The sequence below is a fragment of the Electrophorus electricus genome, chromosome 1 (assembly GCF_013358815.1).
Source record: "Electrophorus electricus isolate fEleEle1 chromosome 1, fEleEle1.pri, whole genome shotgun sequence".
Taxonomy (NCBI): Eukaryota; Metazoa; Chordata; class Actinopteri; order Gymnotiformes; family Gymnotidae; genus Electrophorus; species Electrophorus electricus.
This window is the reverse complement of record NC_049535.1, coordinates 14,198,981-14,218,980: the sequence shown is the minus strand read 5'-3', so window position 1 is coordinate 14,218,980 and position 20,000 is coordinate 14,198,981. Positions and strand designations below refer to the sequence as shown.

The following is a 20,000-nucleotide window of genomic DNA, read 5'->3' as shown; positions in this document are numbered from 1 at the left end:
ATTTTAACTCCAGGGTGGGGTTGTTGTTTTTTTTTTTTGTAGTCTGAAGTATGTGGTATGTGTGATTATCTACAGCAAACATTAACCTGAGCTTTTGGCCTCTAATAGGTAACTGTTAAACACACTATTGCCTATTGTTTGGCCAGCAGAAAGAGCAAGCGCAAGAAGGTTTTGGATATTGTGCCCACCCGGTCACATATGTTGCAACCTGTATGTAATGTTTGCATCTCAGCAAAACAGTTGTTGAAAATGTTCTTACAAAATTCAGTAATAGTTGGCCATAGTTGTGGGCCAAAAAAAACGATATTTTGAAGACTTTTGATCTGTGACCCTGGGCATTATTTTCGCTGCTTGGCCACTTTTTCCATGAGCCTCCATGTTTGTCGTCTTCTCGCTGGACTCTTCATCAAAAGCTGTCCCCCCGTTTAAACGTTTCCTTGTTTTCTTGGACAGTAAAGGGTCACTTCAGTGTCGATTTATAAAGAAAATATGTAAATGCAGATTTTAATCAAATCATTCATTCCATGGATGCTTGGTGACAGCAGAACCAAATTAGACAATAATTACTTGAAATATGAATTTTAAATTCTTTTTTACGCATTCATTGACTTCTTATTCAGATAAGCTTTTAATGATCTTTTTTTCATTATTTACAATATTGCAAATATTACAATATTTTGCAATAATAGAATATTCTAAAATTTACAGTCCTACTTTTCATATGATTTAAAAATACTCAAAATTAAAGATCTTTTTTGGTTATTGCCATTTTTTATATGTATATAAATAGAATCCCATTTTTCATATAAGAAAAATAAATTACTGCTTCTGTCTGTAGTGCCCACTGTAATTGTGTAGAGATTTGTTTGAACTTCTGCATTCAGTTTGGCTTTGGTTGTCACCCTTTTATCTCTCTCCTCCCTTGTGTCAATCTCTCTCTCCCCCCCCCTTCTGTCTCCCTCTCATCCCCTCCTCCATTCTATCTTTCTACCCCCCTTCGCCCAGTCTCACAGCCTGTCCTGAATCATGATGTCCTCTTGCTTTAATGCATAAACAATAGCTCTGCTGGAGCGAGGGGATTGTGGGACGACGGCATGGCCACCTCAGTGTATGGGGCAGCAGTAACATGATTAGAGCACATTATGTCATAATTAACCACACAGGCGTATGGAGCCCCACTCTCAGAGAGCTGGTCTGAGGTCAGTGCTGTGCCGCACGGGTGTGCCGTGCCACCGCTCCGTGTGGAGCCCTGCGCTCAGAGAGCTGGTCTGAGGTCAGTGCTGTTCTGCGCAGACACGACACCGACGGATCACCTGCTGCCTTTCATTAGCCACGGGGCCACTCGATCCTGGAGGGTCCTGTTTCCTGAAAACGTCGTGTCAGTAAGGTCATCCTGACTGCTGGCAAGAGCGTTTAAAGTGATAGTGGCTGTGCGGTGTAATCAGGCTGGTCCTGCCCCTGTGCAACCCAGCATGCTTGTGGTGAGACGGCTGGTCACGTGGGCTGATGGCAGTGGGTGTCGCATTCAGATCATTAGCACTGATCCAGGATCAGGTTTCCCTTATAAATGGGTTGCATATATTCTATATATTGTAACAGTAATTCTGTTCTGTTAACCATTAATTGGTCAGTCTATATATTTGTGTGTGTGTGTGTAATTATATATAGATAGATAGATAGATAGATAGATAGATAGATAGATAGATATAGATATATCGATAGATATCTATCTATCTATCTATCTATCGGTCTGTCTATCTATAGATACACACACACACACACACACAAATAAATCTGAAAAGATTCCAGGTAAGTGGAATCTGCAATTGCAGTAAGAGACTGAAAATTCAAATTTGTTTGTACACACACATTTGTGTGTGTGTGTGTTTGTACGCATATATGTCATATGAAATACAAACACTATTTTTTAATATGTTGTAAAATATAAAGATGACCAGTATTATTTCTGTTGTTTAACAGCTCTGTGTTTGGGGCGGTTTTGATCAATGAAAAGCAGACCGTCTGCGTTATGTCCTGTAAGTGATTTCTAGTTGTGGGGTTTGACCCTGAATGCCTTAAAGTGTCTTGATGCTTTGCTCAGCATTGAGGGGGAATCTTGCATTACATCTCCCACCAGTGATAACCCAGAGGCCGGTATGAGGAATGGTTTCTAAGTATGCAGGGAGAGAATATGCACGCACGTACGCCTGCCTGTGCACGTGTGAGTGCAATTCCATATGCAAGATGACACACGTTTCCTAAGTTGACCTGTCTCATTCTGGAATAAATGATGACTTGCTTGCACTCTGTGCACTTGATAATGGATCAGAGCAAATGTTAAAATTTAGTGGTTTTTGAGTGATTGAACTGAAAGGAGTCAGCGCCCTCTAATTCCAGTTATTTCGCATAAAGTGCATAAAAAATAAGAATGAAACTGACAAATATACCCAAAGTGCTAAAGAGATTTTAATAATGATTTAAAATGTTTGCAGTGGTTTTTGGATCTTGCACAAATAAGGATTCAGAACAACACACTAAGTGGGAGAGCAGGTGCACAAGTTTACATCTGACATGAAAAAAAACCCCAAAAGCATTTGAACAAGAAAAAGTAAGAAAGAACACTCCACTAACTACCAAACAAATACCCCACTATCTAGGCTAAGAAAGCATCATGAACATGGAGCAGTGCCAAGTGTCATGAAAGGCTCAGTATTATGGGGGGACTGAATATTCCAGCCTATTCATAGTCTGCAGTATTTAGCAGAAAAACGATGGGACAGGTGATCCTAATTTTCAGGGGCGTTGGATTGAGGAGGTATAGGTGCGCGACTAATCCAAAGAGATCACTTTTGGCATGCTGTGCTTTATTTGCTGTGTACTGTTAAATATGCAATGTTCAGTATATATTAAAGGTGCAGTTCCTGTAACTCACCACACCGAAGTAACCAAGAGACAAATTTAGAATTTCTTAAAGTGCCCATTAATTATAGTCCAGAATCAAGGGTCAGCAGTGAGAGGGGGTTGGGGCTGAGGCTCAATGGTTGATTGGCGGCAGACAAATGTTTTCTAATCAGCTTGTCATATCTCCTAAAATTGTTTTCTTTATGTTTCCTTCTAGAACAACGATCCCTTGAACATGGGTTTCCATGGATACCCCTCAGCGAGTCAGGTAAGAGACACTGAAACATCCTTACGTCAATAGCTGACCTTGGGTTGTAGGAATAGTCCACCAAAAATAATGATTTATTTGCAAGATACAGATTAATACTCTGTCATTTTCAAGAGAACAGTTAGTCAAGCCGTAGAGATAAACATGCTAAGCAGAAGAAAAACAGGCAGGTACAGTCAACACTCATTTTTTCACATTATTGTGCTTTTTACAGAAATACATAAACAATTAAAATTGGGATAGTACAGTGTGTTATTACATAGTAGTGGAATGCGGGGGGTGGTCTACATTTCATGGTGGATGTTCATCACTAAGCTTGTAAGGTCTGCACAATATATTGTTTCTTAATCATTATCACAGTATTACCATTTGAGATACTGATATCACCGAAGAATGCAGTTTACCAATGAGACCTTTAAGAAATCCCTTTTTTTTAAAAAACCTTTTTCAGTGGTATGCAGTGACTAATCACAGATATTTCAGTCTGTGTTCTGTGGGTGTCTTGTTGAATCGGGGCATTCACACGATCAAGCAAAGTTAATTGTTTTGGTTATTCCGAGATTTATGGCCAGTCCTTAACCATATCACATCAAGGGTGTAGCAGTGTGTCTCTTTGCTATATGGTACGATTCTGATATGATATATTACTGTAATTATATTTTTATCTATATAGTGCAGTCATAGCACTTTGGTTGCAGAAATTTCTCATTTCCTGCAAAGCCTATTTGAGCCCCCAGAGAGAGACCCACAAGGGCCAGAAGCAGAATTACAAAATTTCAAACTAATTGGACAAACTAGTTACTCAACTCTTCCTATTTCTATATAATTGCACCACTCATTGGCTGAAGGCTGCCAAAATTTGCATTCTTCCTAAGAGCAACAAGCAGTGTATGTGTATAAAGATCAGTTACAAGGTTGCAGCTGGTTGCAGCCACACCCATAGTTGGTAAGTTCAAGCTGTGCTTTTAAATGTTTTATAAGCAACGATGACCAAACTCCAGCTGTTATTTATAAGACCAATCAGGTGACCAATAGGGCTACAACAGTAGGACTACAACAGTCAAGGGCTACTTTGAAAAGATTGTCTTAAAATTACTGGAAACCCATAGGTCCAACTGCAGCGCTTTGACTGGTTAATCTGCTGAAATCTGCTGTTTTGATATCATATTGCGAATGGAATAAATCGGTGACAAATTTCGGGAAGTAGAGCAGCACCCCTAGAGGCTGAAACGCTCCAGAGTTTTAAGTGCTTGTAGAGGACATATTGGTAGAAGCTGTTCCTCAGGCTGCAGTTGAGTGCTGACTGGCCTGTGGCAACAGTGGTTTTTAAGGCGACGTTTTGCCCTCCCAATGGCTTGTTCTAACTTGCCATAACATGCGACATTTATTAAACGAGTGCTTTGAGCAGCCACTGTTGACGCATGCGTGCGGGCGCGCGTCTGTGTGTGTGTGTGTTTGACCCTGTCCTGAATCTCTTGATGGCATATGTTTGAATCATTTGTTTACTTGAGTGTGCTTTAGTGTTTGGATACGTAATCAGATTGTTCACTTGCTGTAGTTAATCCTTATATCATCCCCAGTTTATCCTCCTGTCTCTCCCCATCTTATCCCTTCATCCCTCTCTCTATCCGTTTATCACTATCCCTTTAACTCCATGGCCCGGAGTCGCACCCCCCCCCCCAATCCCTTCATTTTCCTCATCTGGCTTCCAGTAATATCCAATATGGACCTGTGCTCACATTTAGACCCACACCAGTAATGTTGCAATAAGTCTGTAGTTAGACCTTCAGGAAACAGATTAAGTGGCACCACAGTAGTAATTACTAGGGTCGGGTGGCATTTTATCAGATGATATGAAATTCATCATCCTGGGCTCTCGGTGTGTTGTGATTTTGTGCCGTAGCTTTAAAAGCAGTCTGCGTTGCGCCATTAGGGCTGAAACATGCGCTCTTGCCCATTGTGCTTGAATTAGTGTCTGTGTGAAGCTCCACTGCGCAGCAGCCAGTGGAGGAAGAGGAACAGAAGAGCAGCTGTGGTCAGCAGACAGGCCCCGCGGCTCTGTCGTTACCACCGCAGGCCGGCTGGCTCCAGGCAGAGTCCACGGTCAGTTTGGGAGGATGCTGATGATAAAGAACATCTCAGGAGCTATCTTTCTCTATCTAGCACTCTCTCTCTCTCTCTCTCTCTCTCTCTCTCTCTCTCTCTCTCTCTCTCTCTCTCTCTCTCTCTCTCTCTCTCTCCGCCTCCCAGTGGTGCAAACAGCCCCAATTTACTCACCTAGATGAAGAAAGGAAGGAGGGAGAAGTGTGGACTCTGACAGCACACCAGCGCGCGAGAGAGAACCGGTGAGGGAGGGAAAGGTTTGCAGGTGTGACGGAGGGCAGGGGCGAATGGGAGGAGGGAGGGAGAGAGGGAGGGAGCGAGGGGAGCGCTATCTGGGTGAGGGGCGGAGAGAGGGACGATACGAGGGAGGGATGAACACGCAAGGACAGGGTGCCACAAACGAGGGCTGGGGGTGGGGAGAGAGAGCGCGCGAGTACAGGAGAGTGACGGAGACGGAGCTCGCGTTCCAGAGGTGGGCAGGGGGCGGTAAACGGAAATAGAGCATGTGAGAGAGGAAGAGTTAGAGCGTGGGTGTGTGCACGCGTGCGCGCACACGCGCGTGAGAGAGAGAGGGAGCGAGAGAGCAAGAGAAAGCGAGAGGGGGAGAACGAGAGAGGGAGATTTTGAATGTGCGCGACGCACGGGCGCAGGCAGCGAGGGATAGGGAGAGGTGACGCCGACCAGGAGAGCGGAGGAGTGCGGAGAAGAAAGGGAAGAAAGAAGGGGTGAAAAGGCAGCAAGCGCGCCCTGGCCCAAATACGATGATGGGATTGTATTACCCGTCTGTGCTGTCGGTAAGTGCCTCGTCTGCTGTGTGTCTGCGCGCTCTCCGACCTTGTGCAGGTGCTGGCAGGCCGCCGCTGCACGCACGCTTTGCTTTCTGAGTACGAGGGCAGCTATTAATGCAGTGACAGCATGCGCGCTGAACCCGTCGCACTAATGGCTTTGGCCCCGAGCGCGCTCGTTTTCCGGTCGCGCGGTGCCGACGGAGAGCCAGTCGGAGCGGCGGGCGGCTGTTTTGGCGCTCCGCGTCACAAGAGGAAGGGAGCGCAGCCGGGCCGGCCTGGAGCCAGAGCTTGAGGTTGTGCGCGAGTGCTTGGGGTTGTGCGCGAGTGCTTGGGGTTGTGTGAGTAGGGCCACGTTGATAGGAAGGCTTAGGCTTCTCTTAGCCCCTCCAAATGGCCCAGGGGGAAGGGGGCAAGGGGGGACGAAAGTGCTTTGTTGCCCCCGCCCCCGCCCCCCAGCTGTTCCCATAACTCTCCTCTCGTTCTTGAGCAAAGCTGACAGGTTCCGACAAACAGTTGTTTCACCAACTCTCTTTACCTCCTTCTGTTCATCTCTCTCTCTCTGTCTCTCACATGCACACAATTGCCACACAGACAGAAACACGACTGTGACAGACACGCACCATGTGTGTGGACACGGGCGTGTGCTGGCGGAAAGTTTTAATCTCCTGTGTTGCATTTTCTTTATACTGTTTATAGCCACGACATTGTGGCAGTACTGTGTGTCTCTCTCTCTGACTTTCTGTCTCTTGTACCTTGGAATCCTGCTACCTTTACTATTTTGACCTCTTTTCCCTCTGTCTGTCTCTTTCTCTCTCTCTCTCTCTCTCTCTCTCTCTCTCTCTCTCTCTCTCGCTCTCTCTCCCCCTCGGGCTCAAGCAGCTGTTATCCCTCTGTTTTCCTTTAAAAGAAGAGGATGGGGGAGGGTATGGATAGAATGAACGGAGATAAAGAGGGAATGGAAACTGATTTTAAAGGTGACTGCCAAGCCCTCATCACAGGCAACGCAGCAGGAATAACAGAGTATAGAGCGCTAGCAGTCTATATTTAAACTAGCAACATAGGTGGTAAGAGCCTTGCTGTCCGAGCGGGCATCACTCGGTCTGCGGGATGAGGCTTTCCCGTAGAGAACCGAGAGTGTTGCATTTGATCACAGACTTTCCAGCAAAGAGTCTGGTGGAGAGGTCTAGTACTGCATACGGGAAGGGAATTTTGGTGTTTGAACGTCACAAATGAAAGATTATACTTATATTTATGTGTCAGTGGAGAGAGAGCGCGAGAGAGCGAGAGAGAAACGGAGGGCTGTTGAAATATTTGCGGAGCCCCACCCAAGCATGTGCCCTTAGGGAAGGGAGAGACGGCTACCTGCCATTTATGGCTTCGTTTTCTCTCTCTCTCGCTCGCTCTCTCTCTCTCATATACATGCGCGTGTGCGCGCACACACACAAGCATACATATGCTTTCAAACACACACACGCATGCACCCCTTAGAAAGCTGGGACGTGAGGCTTACAGGCGCAAGTATTACCCAAACCTCCAAAGAGCGAAAAGTATCCACACCTTAAATTTGTCCAAAACATCTCAACAGCACAGTCATATTTCACCCGCAAGTCACATGTGGCTCAGCTCAAACACCCAGCTAGCTCACTCGTTGCCCAGCACCGTCGTCCCAGTGTGTACACGATCGCCCAGGCAGGACGCTTCTCATACACACTTGGCCCATGTTGTGATTGTTGCAGCTTAGGTGACCGCACTCTTAATGCAAGCAATGTATGCAAATGCACAATTTAAATTTCGTTTTTATTTTATTTAACTTTTTTTTTGCAGAAACATACTTTATTGCAATTTATTTGATTAATCTCAAGATAAGTAGGCATGTCTCCTCTGTTACATAAATAATATACACCTCCGTGATGATCTCATGGATCTCAGCCTCTTTTCTCTCTATCCCTCGCTCTCTCTCTCTACCACTGTGTCTCTCGTGCTCGCTCGCTCGCTCACTGTTACACATATGCGATGCATACACCATTCGTCAGTTCATGGTTGTCGTCCTCGCTGGGCTCTGTTCGCTGACACACCTGAGTGTGTGGCGATGATCCTGACTCGTCTCGGATGGGCCGCCGCTACGCAGTCGTAATGCGAGATGACTCTGCAGTAGATGATCGGGTCACTTTGGGCCGTGATTCAGGCCAGCAGGTCGTGCCTTCCGCTAGGGCCTGAGTCTTCGAAAGCGCAGATGATGGTAATGCTTTTGAAACGTTGTCCTGAGGTTTTGCAGAGATAATTGGCAGATCTGAGAGTTTTCAAAATGTTTTTACCCAGAACAGCAAAATATTTTACATGTAAAAATACTTTGGCAAGGGAAGATTGAATTTCAGGCAATGACTATTTTTGATTCATCGCCCTGCTTGGCTGTTTATTGTTCATGCTGTTCATTGATGTTTTTCACATTTCAAGTAATCTTATTAGATTTTCCTTTACTTCAAATGTTTGAAGGTATTTTTTTGAATATGACTGTTTTTCTTCATTTTTTTCCCCCCCCCATGTGCTTGTGTAAGCGTGAGTTTAGTGTGAGTTTACTGCTTACTTTTATGAAACTAGCCTCAGTCTGTTAGATTTTACTAATATTAGCTGTGGCTAGCATATTAGTGGTCTGACAGTAGCATTAAAGGTATATTACACCAGGGCTTTAAATTGTTTATTTGCAATTTGACCAAATGTCACTGACTTCACTACCAGTGAACTGCTAAAGCTAGCTGACATTTGTTGTTGGACATATTTAACTACTGCTTTAAGGCTTCTCACCTGTATGTGATTCTGGATGTTTTGGTTCATAGGTCTGAGAACTTGTTTTGATTGGTTGGTCGGTTTGTTTGTTTTTTTGTCCTGTCATTACAGTCAATTTTTTTGTGGCTAACCTTCACCGAAGCAGCACAGCTGTTAAAGTCTTTCTGTTAAAGCCATTAGTGCTTGTTCTAGCTCTGCAGTGACGACAGCTGCATTCGAAGCCGTCTGAACTAGATCGACTAGTTTCTCATTCTGTGCCAGTGTGCGAAAGGTGGAGTGTATGTCGAATTTAAGTAAACACACAGCATAAGCCTACTTCCAACAGTGTGGCGGCAGGCCCGTGTTCGTGTATGCTTGCCTTGAGGTTGTGCACGAGTGAGCGCAAGAAGACACACACGCGCATGCCCATTTGAATGGGCACATGCACGACGCATTGGCGTGTGCCTTTGAAGTGCCCACTGGCAGAATGCCACTGAATCTTTCCTTAGCAGTGATTTGTGGAGTGTCTTTAGGTCGTGCCTCGGATCTTACAGCGAGGAGATTGGTCAGGAACCAGGGAACGGCTGTAATGCCCTATAAGGAGAGCAGTGAGTAATGGCTGGGCAGTTAGATTGCTGCATGCGGTTTCAATGGACAGTCAGGAGGGCAGGCTGGATGCCAGAAGGCCCATCTGGGTTTTACAGGGCATGAAAAAGCTCGAGAAGACAGAAAGGAGGGGACAGAAGACAGGAGAGGAGCGCAGGATGAAACTTTGCCTCACGATTAACATTAACACTGGACACATGGAGATGTTTCTGCACCTCAGGCTTGTAAAAATGACTTTATCTTCACACCCTGGTCTGGCAGGCTGTTTTCAGTGCAGCCATCCTGGTGTCCACGTGAGGACCATAACACTGATCCTATTCTTGTTTCCTATAGTTTCTATTTCAGCGTTTATTGTCAAGAGACACTGCTCTCTCATTACTTGAAACGGAGCATCGTCGTCGCCTGAATTCCAGTGTATTTATATCGTGTTATGATGTTTTTGGTTGGTAATTGGGCCTGTGGAGAGAGGTTAGCATGTAAGACGGGAGAGGGCAATTGATGCAGCTGTCATGTTGGCAAAAACATGAGATCAGTCACTACAGACAAAGTGTCCCATGATGCAGTGCTCTCCCCCCTTTTTTTTATGTTTCCGCAGCGATAGCTACACGCTAACTGACCTGTAACTAAGCCGGCCAGTGCTGTTTCTTCTCCCACTGCACACACTCGCTTACACAACCGGGGAGGGCAGTGCACTCACACGTGCGGCCACGCACACACGCGTGCACGGACCGTCTGGTGTGAGCCTCGGTGACCCTCCAGGGCTGTGCGGCTGGGGGATCTCGCCCGCCCGCCGCGTTCTGCTCTGCCGGGTTTTCACCAGAGCAGCGCACAGTAAGCGAAAATCGAGTCGCCCCCCCCCCCCCTCCCATCACATTTGCACAGTTCATTTTCCAGCCTGCCGGAGTGCTGCTATATCCTCGAGCATCGGCGTGATTGCGTTACACAATCGGAATACTCGCTGGCGCATTCGCGATCATTATTCACACATCTCTCGCACGGCGCCCAGAGTCAGCCAGGAGGCTTCCCTTATGTCTGAGGGAAATTAAGCCTCGAATTAAGATGTTACGTCTTCAGAAACCTGAATCGAATGGCTAAAGTGCATGTGCGCGCGTGCGTGTGTAGGTGTGCGTGCGCGCGTACGTGTGTAGGTGTGCGTGCGCGCGCGTATGTTTGCATGCAGTCACACGTGACTGCATGTGCCGCACTAAAGATAGCCCCGTTCTGAAAGCCCGGAGATGTGGACGTAACGAGGTGAGCTCTGCGCGACTGGTTCCTGGCGTAGTGCTGAGTTGTGCTTGCTGGCTGCAGCGTGACACCAGGTGATGAATCGACTGTTCATACCGGCGCAAGCAGACCAGATAGCGGAGCTATTATTACCAGGGTCTGTCTTTTCTCTTTCCTCGCTCTCTCCCTCTCTCTCTCTCTCTCTCTCTCTCTCTCTCTCTCTCTCCCTCTCCCTCCCTCTTTCTACCACCCCACCCCCCACCGCCACACAGAACCGCCATGTAAGGAAGTGGTGCCCCATCCAGAAGGAATGTATACTTGACAGAGCGGCGAGTTCCTGCAGTGTTGCTTCTCTTTGTCTACCTTCCTCTCTCTCTCTTCTCTACCCTATCTCAAACTGTCTCGTGGCATGTCTTTCTGTGGATTTCGGTTCATTCCAAAATGTTCTAGATGACGACAATGACAAAGCAAGTAAATGAAACAAGGTTATTAATGTTATTTGTGTTGTTATATATTTAACGTTATTAAACATGATCAGAGTGACAAGAAACTATTTGTCTGGCTTTGATGCCTTGTCTGACAGTGACTCGGGGTATGACCAGGCATGACAGGGTGTCTCAGATTTGGTTCCTGTGCCCGAGTGTGTACGCCATTTTACGCTTCTCAGCGTGCTCCTGAAACCCAGAGGGGATGCTGAAAATGTTCATACACAATACATATCTCACTTAATCATTTCCTCCTCTTTCTCTATCTCTCTCACAGATGCCCACTTAGACAGCTGGGAAAAAAATCCACTGGTTCATTTCTGTGTGAATAGTGGAATAGAGAGGTATATAAATGAGGCCCTTTCAGGTACAATGCAGCTGTGTTGTTCTTCAGAGAGAGTGGTGCTGAGTTGTTTACACCTCTGTATGACTTTGGGTCCTGTGAAAATACACCTCCAACTGCTTAGCATTCACGAAAGAGAAAATCTTTAGTTAGATGCGCAGGTATCTGTGACCCTGACAGGTTGAGGTGGATATTCAGCAAATATGCAGTGTCATTTCTAATGATTAGACTGAGGTGTGGAATGAATCATTAAACTGCCTAGTGGTGTAAAGACCACCACACTTCTGTTAATCAAACCGGGGTTTGATGTTGAGGTTAAAGCAGGTAATGTGTTGAAAGTAGCAGGTTGTGTTTGACATCATTTTTGTACCTGGAATGCCTGTACGGTCTGAGCAGTACAGCCCACTGAGTATTTGTCTTCTGTCAAACATTCAGCTCTTAAAATTTATGGAGCAAATATGTGGTTGAATCTTTTCCATCCAAAACCCTCACAGGATTTAAGGTATCTCTCTTATAGAAATTGAACCATAGATTGCTGCCTCTAATATTGTATCAATTTGGCATTTAATTAGATTATTAGGGTGCTGCTTAAGCATTTATTCGAAAGATTTTACATTTCCATGATCCTGTCGTCTTGCTGTTTGATTTTCTGTGCTGTGTGATCCACAGCGTTTGTTTGTATGTGTACCAGGGATAATGGTGTCCTGTTCCCTGTTATGCACTCACCTGGATACAGGTGTTCTATGTCGGCTTTTGTGTATGTAAGAGGAAGGAGCCAGGTGTGCGTGCGTGCGTGCGTGCGTGTTTGTTATACTGCTAGTTTTTCCTTCAGCATTGTGTGGCACAGTGTGTTGAAGCCCCATGCTCTTAATTATTCATAAGGTACTCATAAATATTTAAAGCGTGCCTGAAATCCTCTTGTCACTACAGACTTATGGTGAGAGGGATAGAGAGTGAGATGGGGGGAGGGAGAGAGCGAGAGATGGGAGATGGAATGAAGAGAGGGAAGAGAAATGCAATATCTTTGGCTTTTAGTGACTTCCTCTCTCAGATGCATTTATACATTCCCTCATTAGAGATTAGTTGAGTGTGCTTTCTCTCTCTCTCTCTTTCTCTCTCATGCACGCACACACTCTCTCTCTCTCTCTCTCTCTCTCTCTCTCTCTCTCTCTCTCTCTCTCTCTCTCTTTCTGTGTCAGTTTCCATGCTTTTGATGTGCCCCCCCCCCCCCCACTCCTTTAGCAGTTGTCGGGTTTAAGTAAAGCTCTGTTGTCCCTCTTCTCTGCTCCCCCCTCCCTCTGTCTTACGCCTCTTTTCTTTTTCCCCCCCTCAGTGCTCTGTGGAGTCTAGCCAGCCAGTCAATTAACCCCCCCCCCTCTCTTGCAGGGTTCTCAGGACACGATGGGGACTCAGGAGGGTCTTGTCCCCCCTCCATTCTCTGCCTTCCCTCCCCCTCCCCCTCCACCCCCCCAGAACGGCCTGCCGCTGGACTTTGGGGGCAGCAGCATCTACCCCGCAGGGGGGCAGGGGCAAGTGGAGCCCGCTGCAGGGATCGCCAACCCCCCCTCGGCCCCCGCCACTCTTAGCACACAAGTAAGTGTCATCACGCACACTTGGGGCATATGGTGGAGTGGAGGGCTGTTTGGATAGCTGGCCTTTCACTCTCAGGCCATTTGGGAACTCAGTGGCCTCTTTTCACCTGACCGCGTGTCAGGCCACACGGACTGCACTGGAGAGCGATCCCTTTTTTCGCAAGTCCGAGGACGCAGCCTAGTAAATTTTCTTATTTCCATATCCAAGACCTCTGCTATTTTTTAAAGCAAAATTACAAAAGGGGGCTTTTATTTAAAAGGCATTTTTAGCGGTTACTCTCATTTACCCATGACTAAATAACATGTCACGAGTGTGAACAAAAGCCCTAATGATTCTGGCCCCCCTGCCACCGCCCCTCCCCCCAGCAGTTGTCGGATGGCTCCCCCCAGGCAGAGGGCCAGTGTGTGTCTGGTGGAGGATCAGGAGCAACTGGGACTGAAGACTCTTCAGACAGCAAAGTCACCCCGAAACGCCTCCACGTCTCCAATATCCCCTTCCGCTTCAGGGACCCCGACCTGCGGCAGATGTTTGGGGTATGAGCCTCTCTCCAACCTGAAATTTGGTCTTGGGGCATTTTAAGACCCAGTAAGCTGATATCCAAAAGACAAAGAAACATCAAAACAGGGTTAATGGGGCGAGCACTGAACAATACCGCCCCCTGGTGGTGAGTAGTTTTGTTTTTGAATTAGCACTGCAGCATGGAGAGGATGCTGCTGTTGTACTCAGTACATGTCACATAGTTATGCACAAAAGTATTTTGCACACTCTTAATTGACTTTCGACATCAGAGCCTTTTCCGTCCTTCTGTGAACATTAATTATGCAATATGCATGGGTTTTGTTTTTTGTTTTTGCTTAACCTTTCTGGTTAATTTGCAATTCTTTATTTCCTGCAGCAATTTGGAAAGATCCTGGATGTGGAGATCATTTTCAATGAGAGAGGCTCCAAGGTACGAGGTCCATACGGCGCTCTCTGACACAGCCTGAGCCTGATACTTAAAAATCCACAAATCCAGCTCTTGGGTTATGTGCACATAACGTACTGCTACATCTGAAACCGACCTCCCACTCTCTCTCTCTCTCTCTCACACACACACACACACACACACACATGTACTAGAAATGTATCGCAGCAAAACGTATGTTTTTCTTTCTGTACAGTATCTTTAGGCTCAGTACCCCCGATATTGGTTTCGTAATAAAAATGACTAAACGTTCTGGTGACTTCCGCTCCTTCAGCTAAACTTGGCCCTGCAGTCTCACCACTGTCTTCCTGAAAGAAGAAGCAGATCAGATTATAGGAACAGCTTGGCCAAAATGCACGACTATTACGATAAATGGAAGCTCACGGTCAGCAATTAGCAAATTATGTCATTTGCATTATGCTAATTGGCAACTATCAGCCCTCGTATCTTGTTGGCGTCATGGGCCGAACTGCTTCTGTAATTCAGCTGTGCTGAAATGGAGTGACGGTGTGGTTGTATGGAAGAATTCCTTTAGCTAAATGGAGCTGCAGACTGCAGCGGTTGGCTGTAGCCTGCGCCTCCTGTAAGAAACAGCTGCTGTCTGGCAGACGGAGCCAAATCACTGCAGTACGAGTGAGAGTACATGCCTGTCTAAGTGCCTGTGTGCATGCTCGTGTTTGTGTGAGGGTAAGCGATTCTGCGTAATCCAGAGGCTTAAACGCGAGGAGTGTGTGCGCACACACCTATGTGCCAGCGTGTAGGACGCATCCCACTGATAGACAGAGCGCAAAGCGCTGGGATGTTTTTAACGATCCGCTCGGGCTAATTACTGCTAAAGCACCCTGCACTGTCAATCAACGCACAGGTTGTCTGGGCCACACCTCCTCTCCTAGGACACTCCTCTTTTTCTAGTTGGACATGCCCACTTCAAAAGCAATGCTTAAGCATTTTCAAAAGCCCAGGCTGTCTGACTTTTAACTCGGAGGGGTGAGCTGGGAGACCGGCCTGTGGGGAGGCCTGACCTCTGCACCTGCGCCTACCTGCCCCGAGCGCCTACTGGCAGTTAATGCTCGTGATTGGTTGGCCCTTTGTGTTTTGAAAGACCAACCTTCACAAAATGAGATTCTTGTTGTCATGGAAATATGTGAAGTAAATACAGTACAATTCAATACACAAAATTAAACACACAATTCTTTGAATTCTAATAATTACGATAATAGCAGTAAGAGTTTGTGTTTTTGCGTATTCTACCATGGGTGCCAGAGCTCTCATGTTCCCTGGGCTCTGTTAGGGAGCTGCTGTTCTGTGAGATGTTTCGGAGGTGGCGATGTGGGAGGTGGTGTTTTGGCTTTGGGCACACTGCTCCAAGGGACGGCGCTCAACTCTGATCGCTGTCGCTGTCGTTCCCCAGGGCTTCGGCTTTGTGACGTTCGAGAGCAGCGCTGATGCGGAGAAGGCCCGGGAGAGGCTGCACGGCACGATAGTGGAGGGCAGGAAGATAGAGGTGAGTTCTCGCTGTCTCATCTTCTCTCCTCCTCACACCTTCCGCATTCATGACTGACTACCGCTATGAGAATGTGGCTTCTTTTTTCCTCCGCTTCTCTAGGCAAACTGTGTGCATGTGAGTGTGTGTATGTGTGTGTATACGCGTGAAGCATGTTGGAGTGTGTTTAGCATGTTGTCTTCTGTCAAATGCATGGCATAATGTAGTTATATTTTTGTTCCTGCACATGTGTGGAAAATGGTGTCTTTATCTTGGCTCCTGGGACTGGATTTCCGTTGACACTGGAAAGATGTAAAGCATGTGTGCTTTCTGCATCCCGCTGTTCCGTCCTCTTCTCAGCACGTTGGCATGCCGGCGAGGCCTTAGTCAGTCACGGTTTTGGGTTTGACTCGGTCCCCGTTCTGTGCTTATAGCACGGTGTTGCTTCCTTAGCCTTTGTCTACCGGTAGTGTTTTGTTGTTTGTTTGTCTGTTTGTTAGCAAGTTACATAAGGTGTAGCCAGTTTATCTGTCTGTTCTATGATTTTTCTTTTGGTTTGTTTTAAATTAGTGGAAATTACGCCTTTCTGAGGCATTAATTTGCCTCAGAAAACTGTTTATTCTTGCTGGCCATGATCATGGTCGGTTGTTCATTTTGCTTGTTTGACTTCTTTTTATTGGGCGGAGGGGGTTTTCACAGGGTTGCCTTTTACTTGATCTGTGTGTGTGTGTGTGTGTTTGATTCTCCCTCCATCTTAGTGACCTGTTATCGCATGGTGTGTGTGTGTGTGTGTGTGTGTTTGTGTATGTGTGTGTGTGTATGCGTGTGAAAATGAATTCTACCCTCTCCTTAGACTCACAGAATTTGGGTTGCTCACTTGAGAGACGCTAGCACTTAGGAGCATACCGCCTTCTCTTTCAACGTCACCGGATACTGTTCTTTCCAAATGTTCTGCATGGTGTCTTCTAAGGCTGTGTGTAGTTGTGTGTGTGTGTGTGGGGGGGGTCGCTGCTCTGGGAGAGGGCGAGGAGCATAGTTGTCAGTTGGTGGCTGAGTTTTGACGTTTGTCCTCTAGAAACAGTGAAGATGATGTGGCACACGTGCATGTCGCCTGGAGAGATCTCTCTAGCTCCCCCTACTGTTTGTGGCTGCTCGTGTTGGCTGTAGCTGGCATGGGATTCAGACTCTCCCCTGCCCATCCTCCTCCTACAGTAGCAGATCATGGGAAGAGGAAAGGCTCATGTTGAGCTGATATTGTTTGGTTGTTTCTTTCAGCATGACTTCTTATCTTCTTTCTGATTGCTCCAACAGAATCCATTCGATTTTTAATTTCCTCTTAATATATTCATGATCCCAAACCATCCTTTCCTTACATAGCAATAGTAATAGATAAACTTTGTTTTAGAGTACAGGTTCTCTCATTGAAGCCCAACGTCCTTTTTTTTTGTATTTAGTTTCCATGCCCAAGGCCAGTATTTACTATAGATCATTTATTTGAATATCATCACTTTTTTTAACTAACACTATATATGTAAATATGTGAGGAAAGGTTTAGAGAGAAACAGAGAGATGATTACATTATTCTTTTTTTCTTTCTCTCTCCCTCCCTCTCTCTCTCTCCCTCTCTCTCTCGCTCTCTCTCTCTCTCTATCATGTCAGTCCTTTTTGTCAAACCCTGTCCCAGCCCTTTTCCTGCCTCTTACATCACTTCCTGCTCTGTATCTATTTTTTACCCTCTGATATCACCATCTATGCTCCTCCCTCAAATGATGTCATCTGTTGGCATGTGAGGATGACTTACCGCTCACAAATGCCCATTACGTTCCTTCCCTGTTTTGTTGTTGTTTTTTGTTTTTGTTTAGCGTGTTCTGCAGATTTACCACCAGTGGGTCCATCAATAGACCCATGAATAGCGTCATTTCATCTCAGCCTCTTTGAGTAGGTATATACGCCTCTAGATGCACTGAATTGTTCCTAGAGTGGAGAGGTCTTGAAACGCTGCATCAGCGTCGTTTAAATCCCAAGACCTCGTCTGTGGCCTGCTGTAAATGAGACTAATGCTTCATTTGTTTGGCAGCCTTGCTGTAAAGCAACAGTAGTCACACCATCAGTGAGCTAACGCTCAAGTTAAGAAGTTCCATTTTTTAGAGTTTGTGCTTGCGTTTCCCCCCTCTGACACACTATTCCTTTCTACTGCACTTTCTTTCCCACCTAAAAAGGCTTTTCCATGCTTCTTTTCCTTTGGGGCCTGGTTATTCTCTCATTATTTATATTGGACTTCTTTTTTTTGGCCATTAGCCTACTTTGTTCATTTTTATCCTATAAATTTTTTTTCTTTCTGTTTCCCTGACAACTTCTGTGTGTTGTTGTTATTGTTGTTATTGTTGTCAGTCTCCACGGTAACCGCTCGCGTGTCGTCATGCCGTTTCCTGGCACATGGTAAGTGTGTGTATGTACGGCCTCATTCCTGAATTCCCCCACCCCTCCACCCCACCCCCGCACAAACTCAGACACCCCTCCCACCCCCACCCACTCACACCCTCGCCGCCCGCTCAAACCCACCCGGCTTTACCTCTGAATCAGCTGCACCCAGCTGAACACTGTGGTCTTTTGCCTTTTTCTTGAGTCTTCTCAGGCGCCGATTTGGCGGGGAGGGGGGTTGGTTTGTTTGGGGTTTTTTTGTTTTGTTTTGTTTGTTTGATTTTTGTTGGGGTTTTTTTTTTTTTTTGCCAGCCCAGCTAGCATCTTTGATGGAGTTTCGAAGACAAGTTTATTTTTTCGAAAGCTCAGCAGGCTTCCAGCAGTGTTGTGTCCCGTATCTGCACTTAAGCGCTTAGCCGCGTGTTCGCTGCCTCACACTGGCCATCTCCTGCAGACTCACCATATTATTATATTCAATAGAGTGGAAGATCTCAAGGAAAGAAAGATTCATTATTAAATTACAATCATGAGTCTCGTGTAGAACATCCAACAACGACCACAGAGTACTGACAGTAATGATTGTCACCCTCTCTCATTACCGCAATGCTGTCTTTATCTCAAGCTTGCTCTCTCTCTCTATCTATCTCTCTCTGTCTCTCTGCCCCATCTTTCTCATCACCATTAACACATAATCCCTTCTCCCCTGCATTGACATGGCTGATGAGATTCTCCCACTAAATCTCTGTCCCCCACCCACCCTTTCACCCATCCATCCATCCATCTATCTGTCCGTCCATCCGTCCATCCTGCCATCCTAATGAGCTCTTCCCACCATCGAGCCTAATTCTCCCCCGCAAAGACCCATTTGAGGTGATTTTTAGCTATTGCACCATCCATATGCCTGCCTCCGTCAATCGAGAAGCCTGTGTAGATGTTGATTATTGCATAGGATGTGAGTTAATGTACCCCCCCCCCCCCCCCCCATATAAATACACACACACATTCACTCACATGCACTGAAATTGTCTCTCAGGCGATATTGCTCCCCTTATATTCATGTGGGGGGGCTTTTTTTTAACTGCTTTCTCTTTTTTTAACCTTTTTTCCTTTTTCCTTTTTGGTTAAACCTGGAGCTTGTGTTTTGATATCTATATCTATATATGTGTGTGTGTGTGTGTGTGTGTGTGTGTGTGTGTGTGTGTGTGTGTGTGTGTGTGTGTGTGTGTGTGTGTGTGTTAATGGTGTTTGCATATTGGTCTTTAGTGTGTGACGGATCAATGTCGATGCCTGCCAGTGTTTGGCCTTCATGATTTGATTTATGTCATGTGGCGTATGCATCTCTCTCTCTCTCTCTCTCTCTCTCTCTCTCTCTCTCTCTCTCTCTCTCTCTCTCTCTCTCTCTCTCTCTCTCTCTCTCTCTCTCTCTCTCTCTCTCTCTCTCTCTCTCTCTCTCTCTCTCTCTCTCTCTCTCTTCCCCCTCCCTTTTTTCCTCATTTTATTTTTTTCTTCTTCCATCTCCTCGCTCAGTCACTTTCCAAGTCTATCAACAACCAATCACAGGCTTCCTTTCATTTGACGCACTTTGGCGTTCGTTCTTGTCAATGACAACAAAACCTGGATCGCTTCTGTGTTCAGTGTTGCTTACTGGGTGGGTTGCTTTCTTTTCTCCTTTCCCTGTTATCATTTACTCTTGTGCGCTCTCTCTCTCTCTCTCTCTCACTCACACACACTCTCGTGCTCTCTCTCACTGTGTTTCCTTCTTGCTTTCTCCTTCTCTAACTCTCTGTGGCTTTCTCTGTACTTTTTGCCCTTTCAGTCCTTGGTTTTTCCTCCCTTCCATCTTTGTCATGTCTTTTCGTTTGGGAATTGACTGGCTCTCTCTTTCTGCATCCTTTCTCTTTGAACATCTCCTCTGCCCCCCTCTACCCCCGTCTCTGTATGAAGCATTATGAAGGGGTGAGATCTGGGCTGCAAAGTGTTTTTGATTGGTCCATATGCTGCATCCGATGCTTGCTGATTGGCTAATGTATGCTCATTCTTGGTCGTGTAATGAACTAT

The 20,000-nt window shown here is 46.1% G+C and overlaps 1 protein-coding gene across 11 annotated transcripts in view; it reads left to right on the top strand.

Annotated features, from left to right (window-relative positions):
- Positions 1-20,000, top strand: part of rbfox2 (RNA binding fox-1 homolog 2) — a 37,059-nt gene that overhangs the window by 7,672 nt on the left and 9,387 nt on the right. For 8 of the 11 annotated variants that reach the window (XM_035522635.1, XM_035522531.1, XM_035522477.1 and 5 more), the window contains exons 2-6: positions 3,119-3,169; positions 12,868-13,074; positions 13,440-13,607; positions 13,970-14,023; positions 15,450-15,542. In XM_035522635.1, coding sequence (XP_035378528.1) covers positions 3,137-3,169; positions 12,868-13,074; positions 13,440-13,607; positions 13,970-14,023; positions 15,450-15,542 — 555 coding nt within the window. In that variant the 5' untranslated portion in view covers positions 3,119-3,136. Of the gene's footprint in view, positions 1-3,118; positions 3,170-5,705; positions 6,067-12,867; positions 13,075-13,439; positions 13,608-13,969; positions 14,024-15,449; positions 15,543-20,000 lie in introns of those variants that run through there. The other 3 variants (XM_035522681.1, XM_035522454.1, XM_035522668.1) reach the window with 2 other exon arrangements.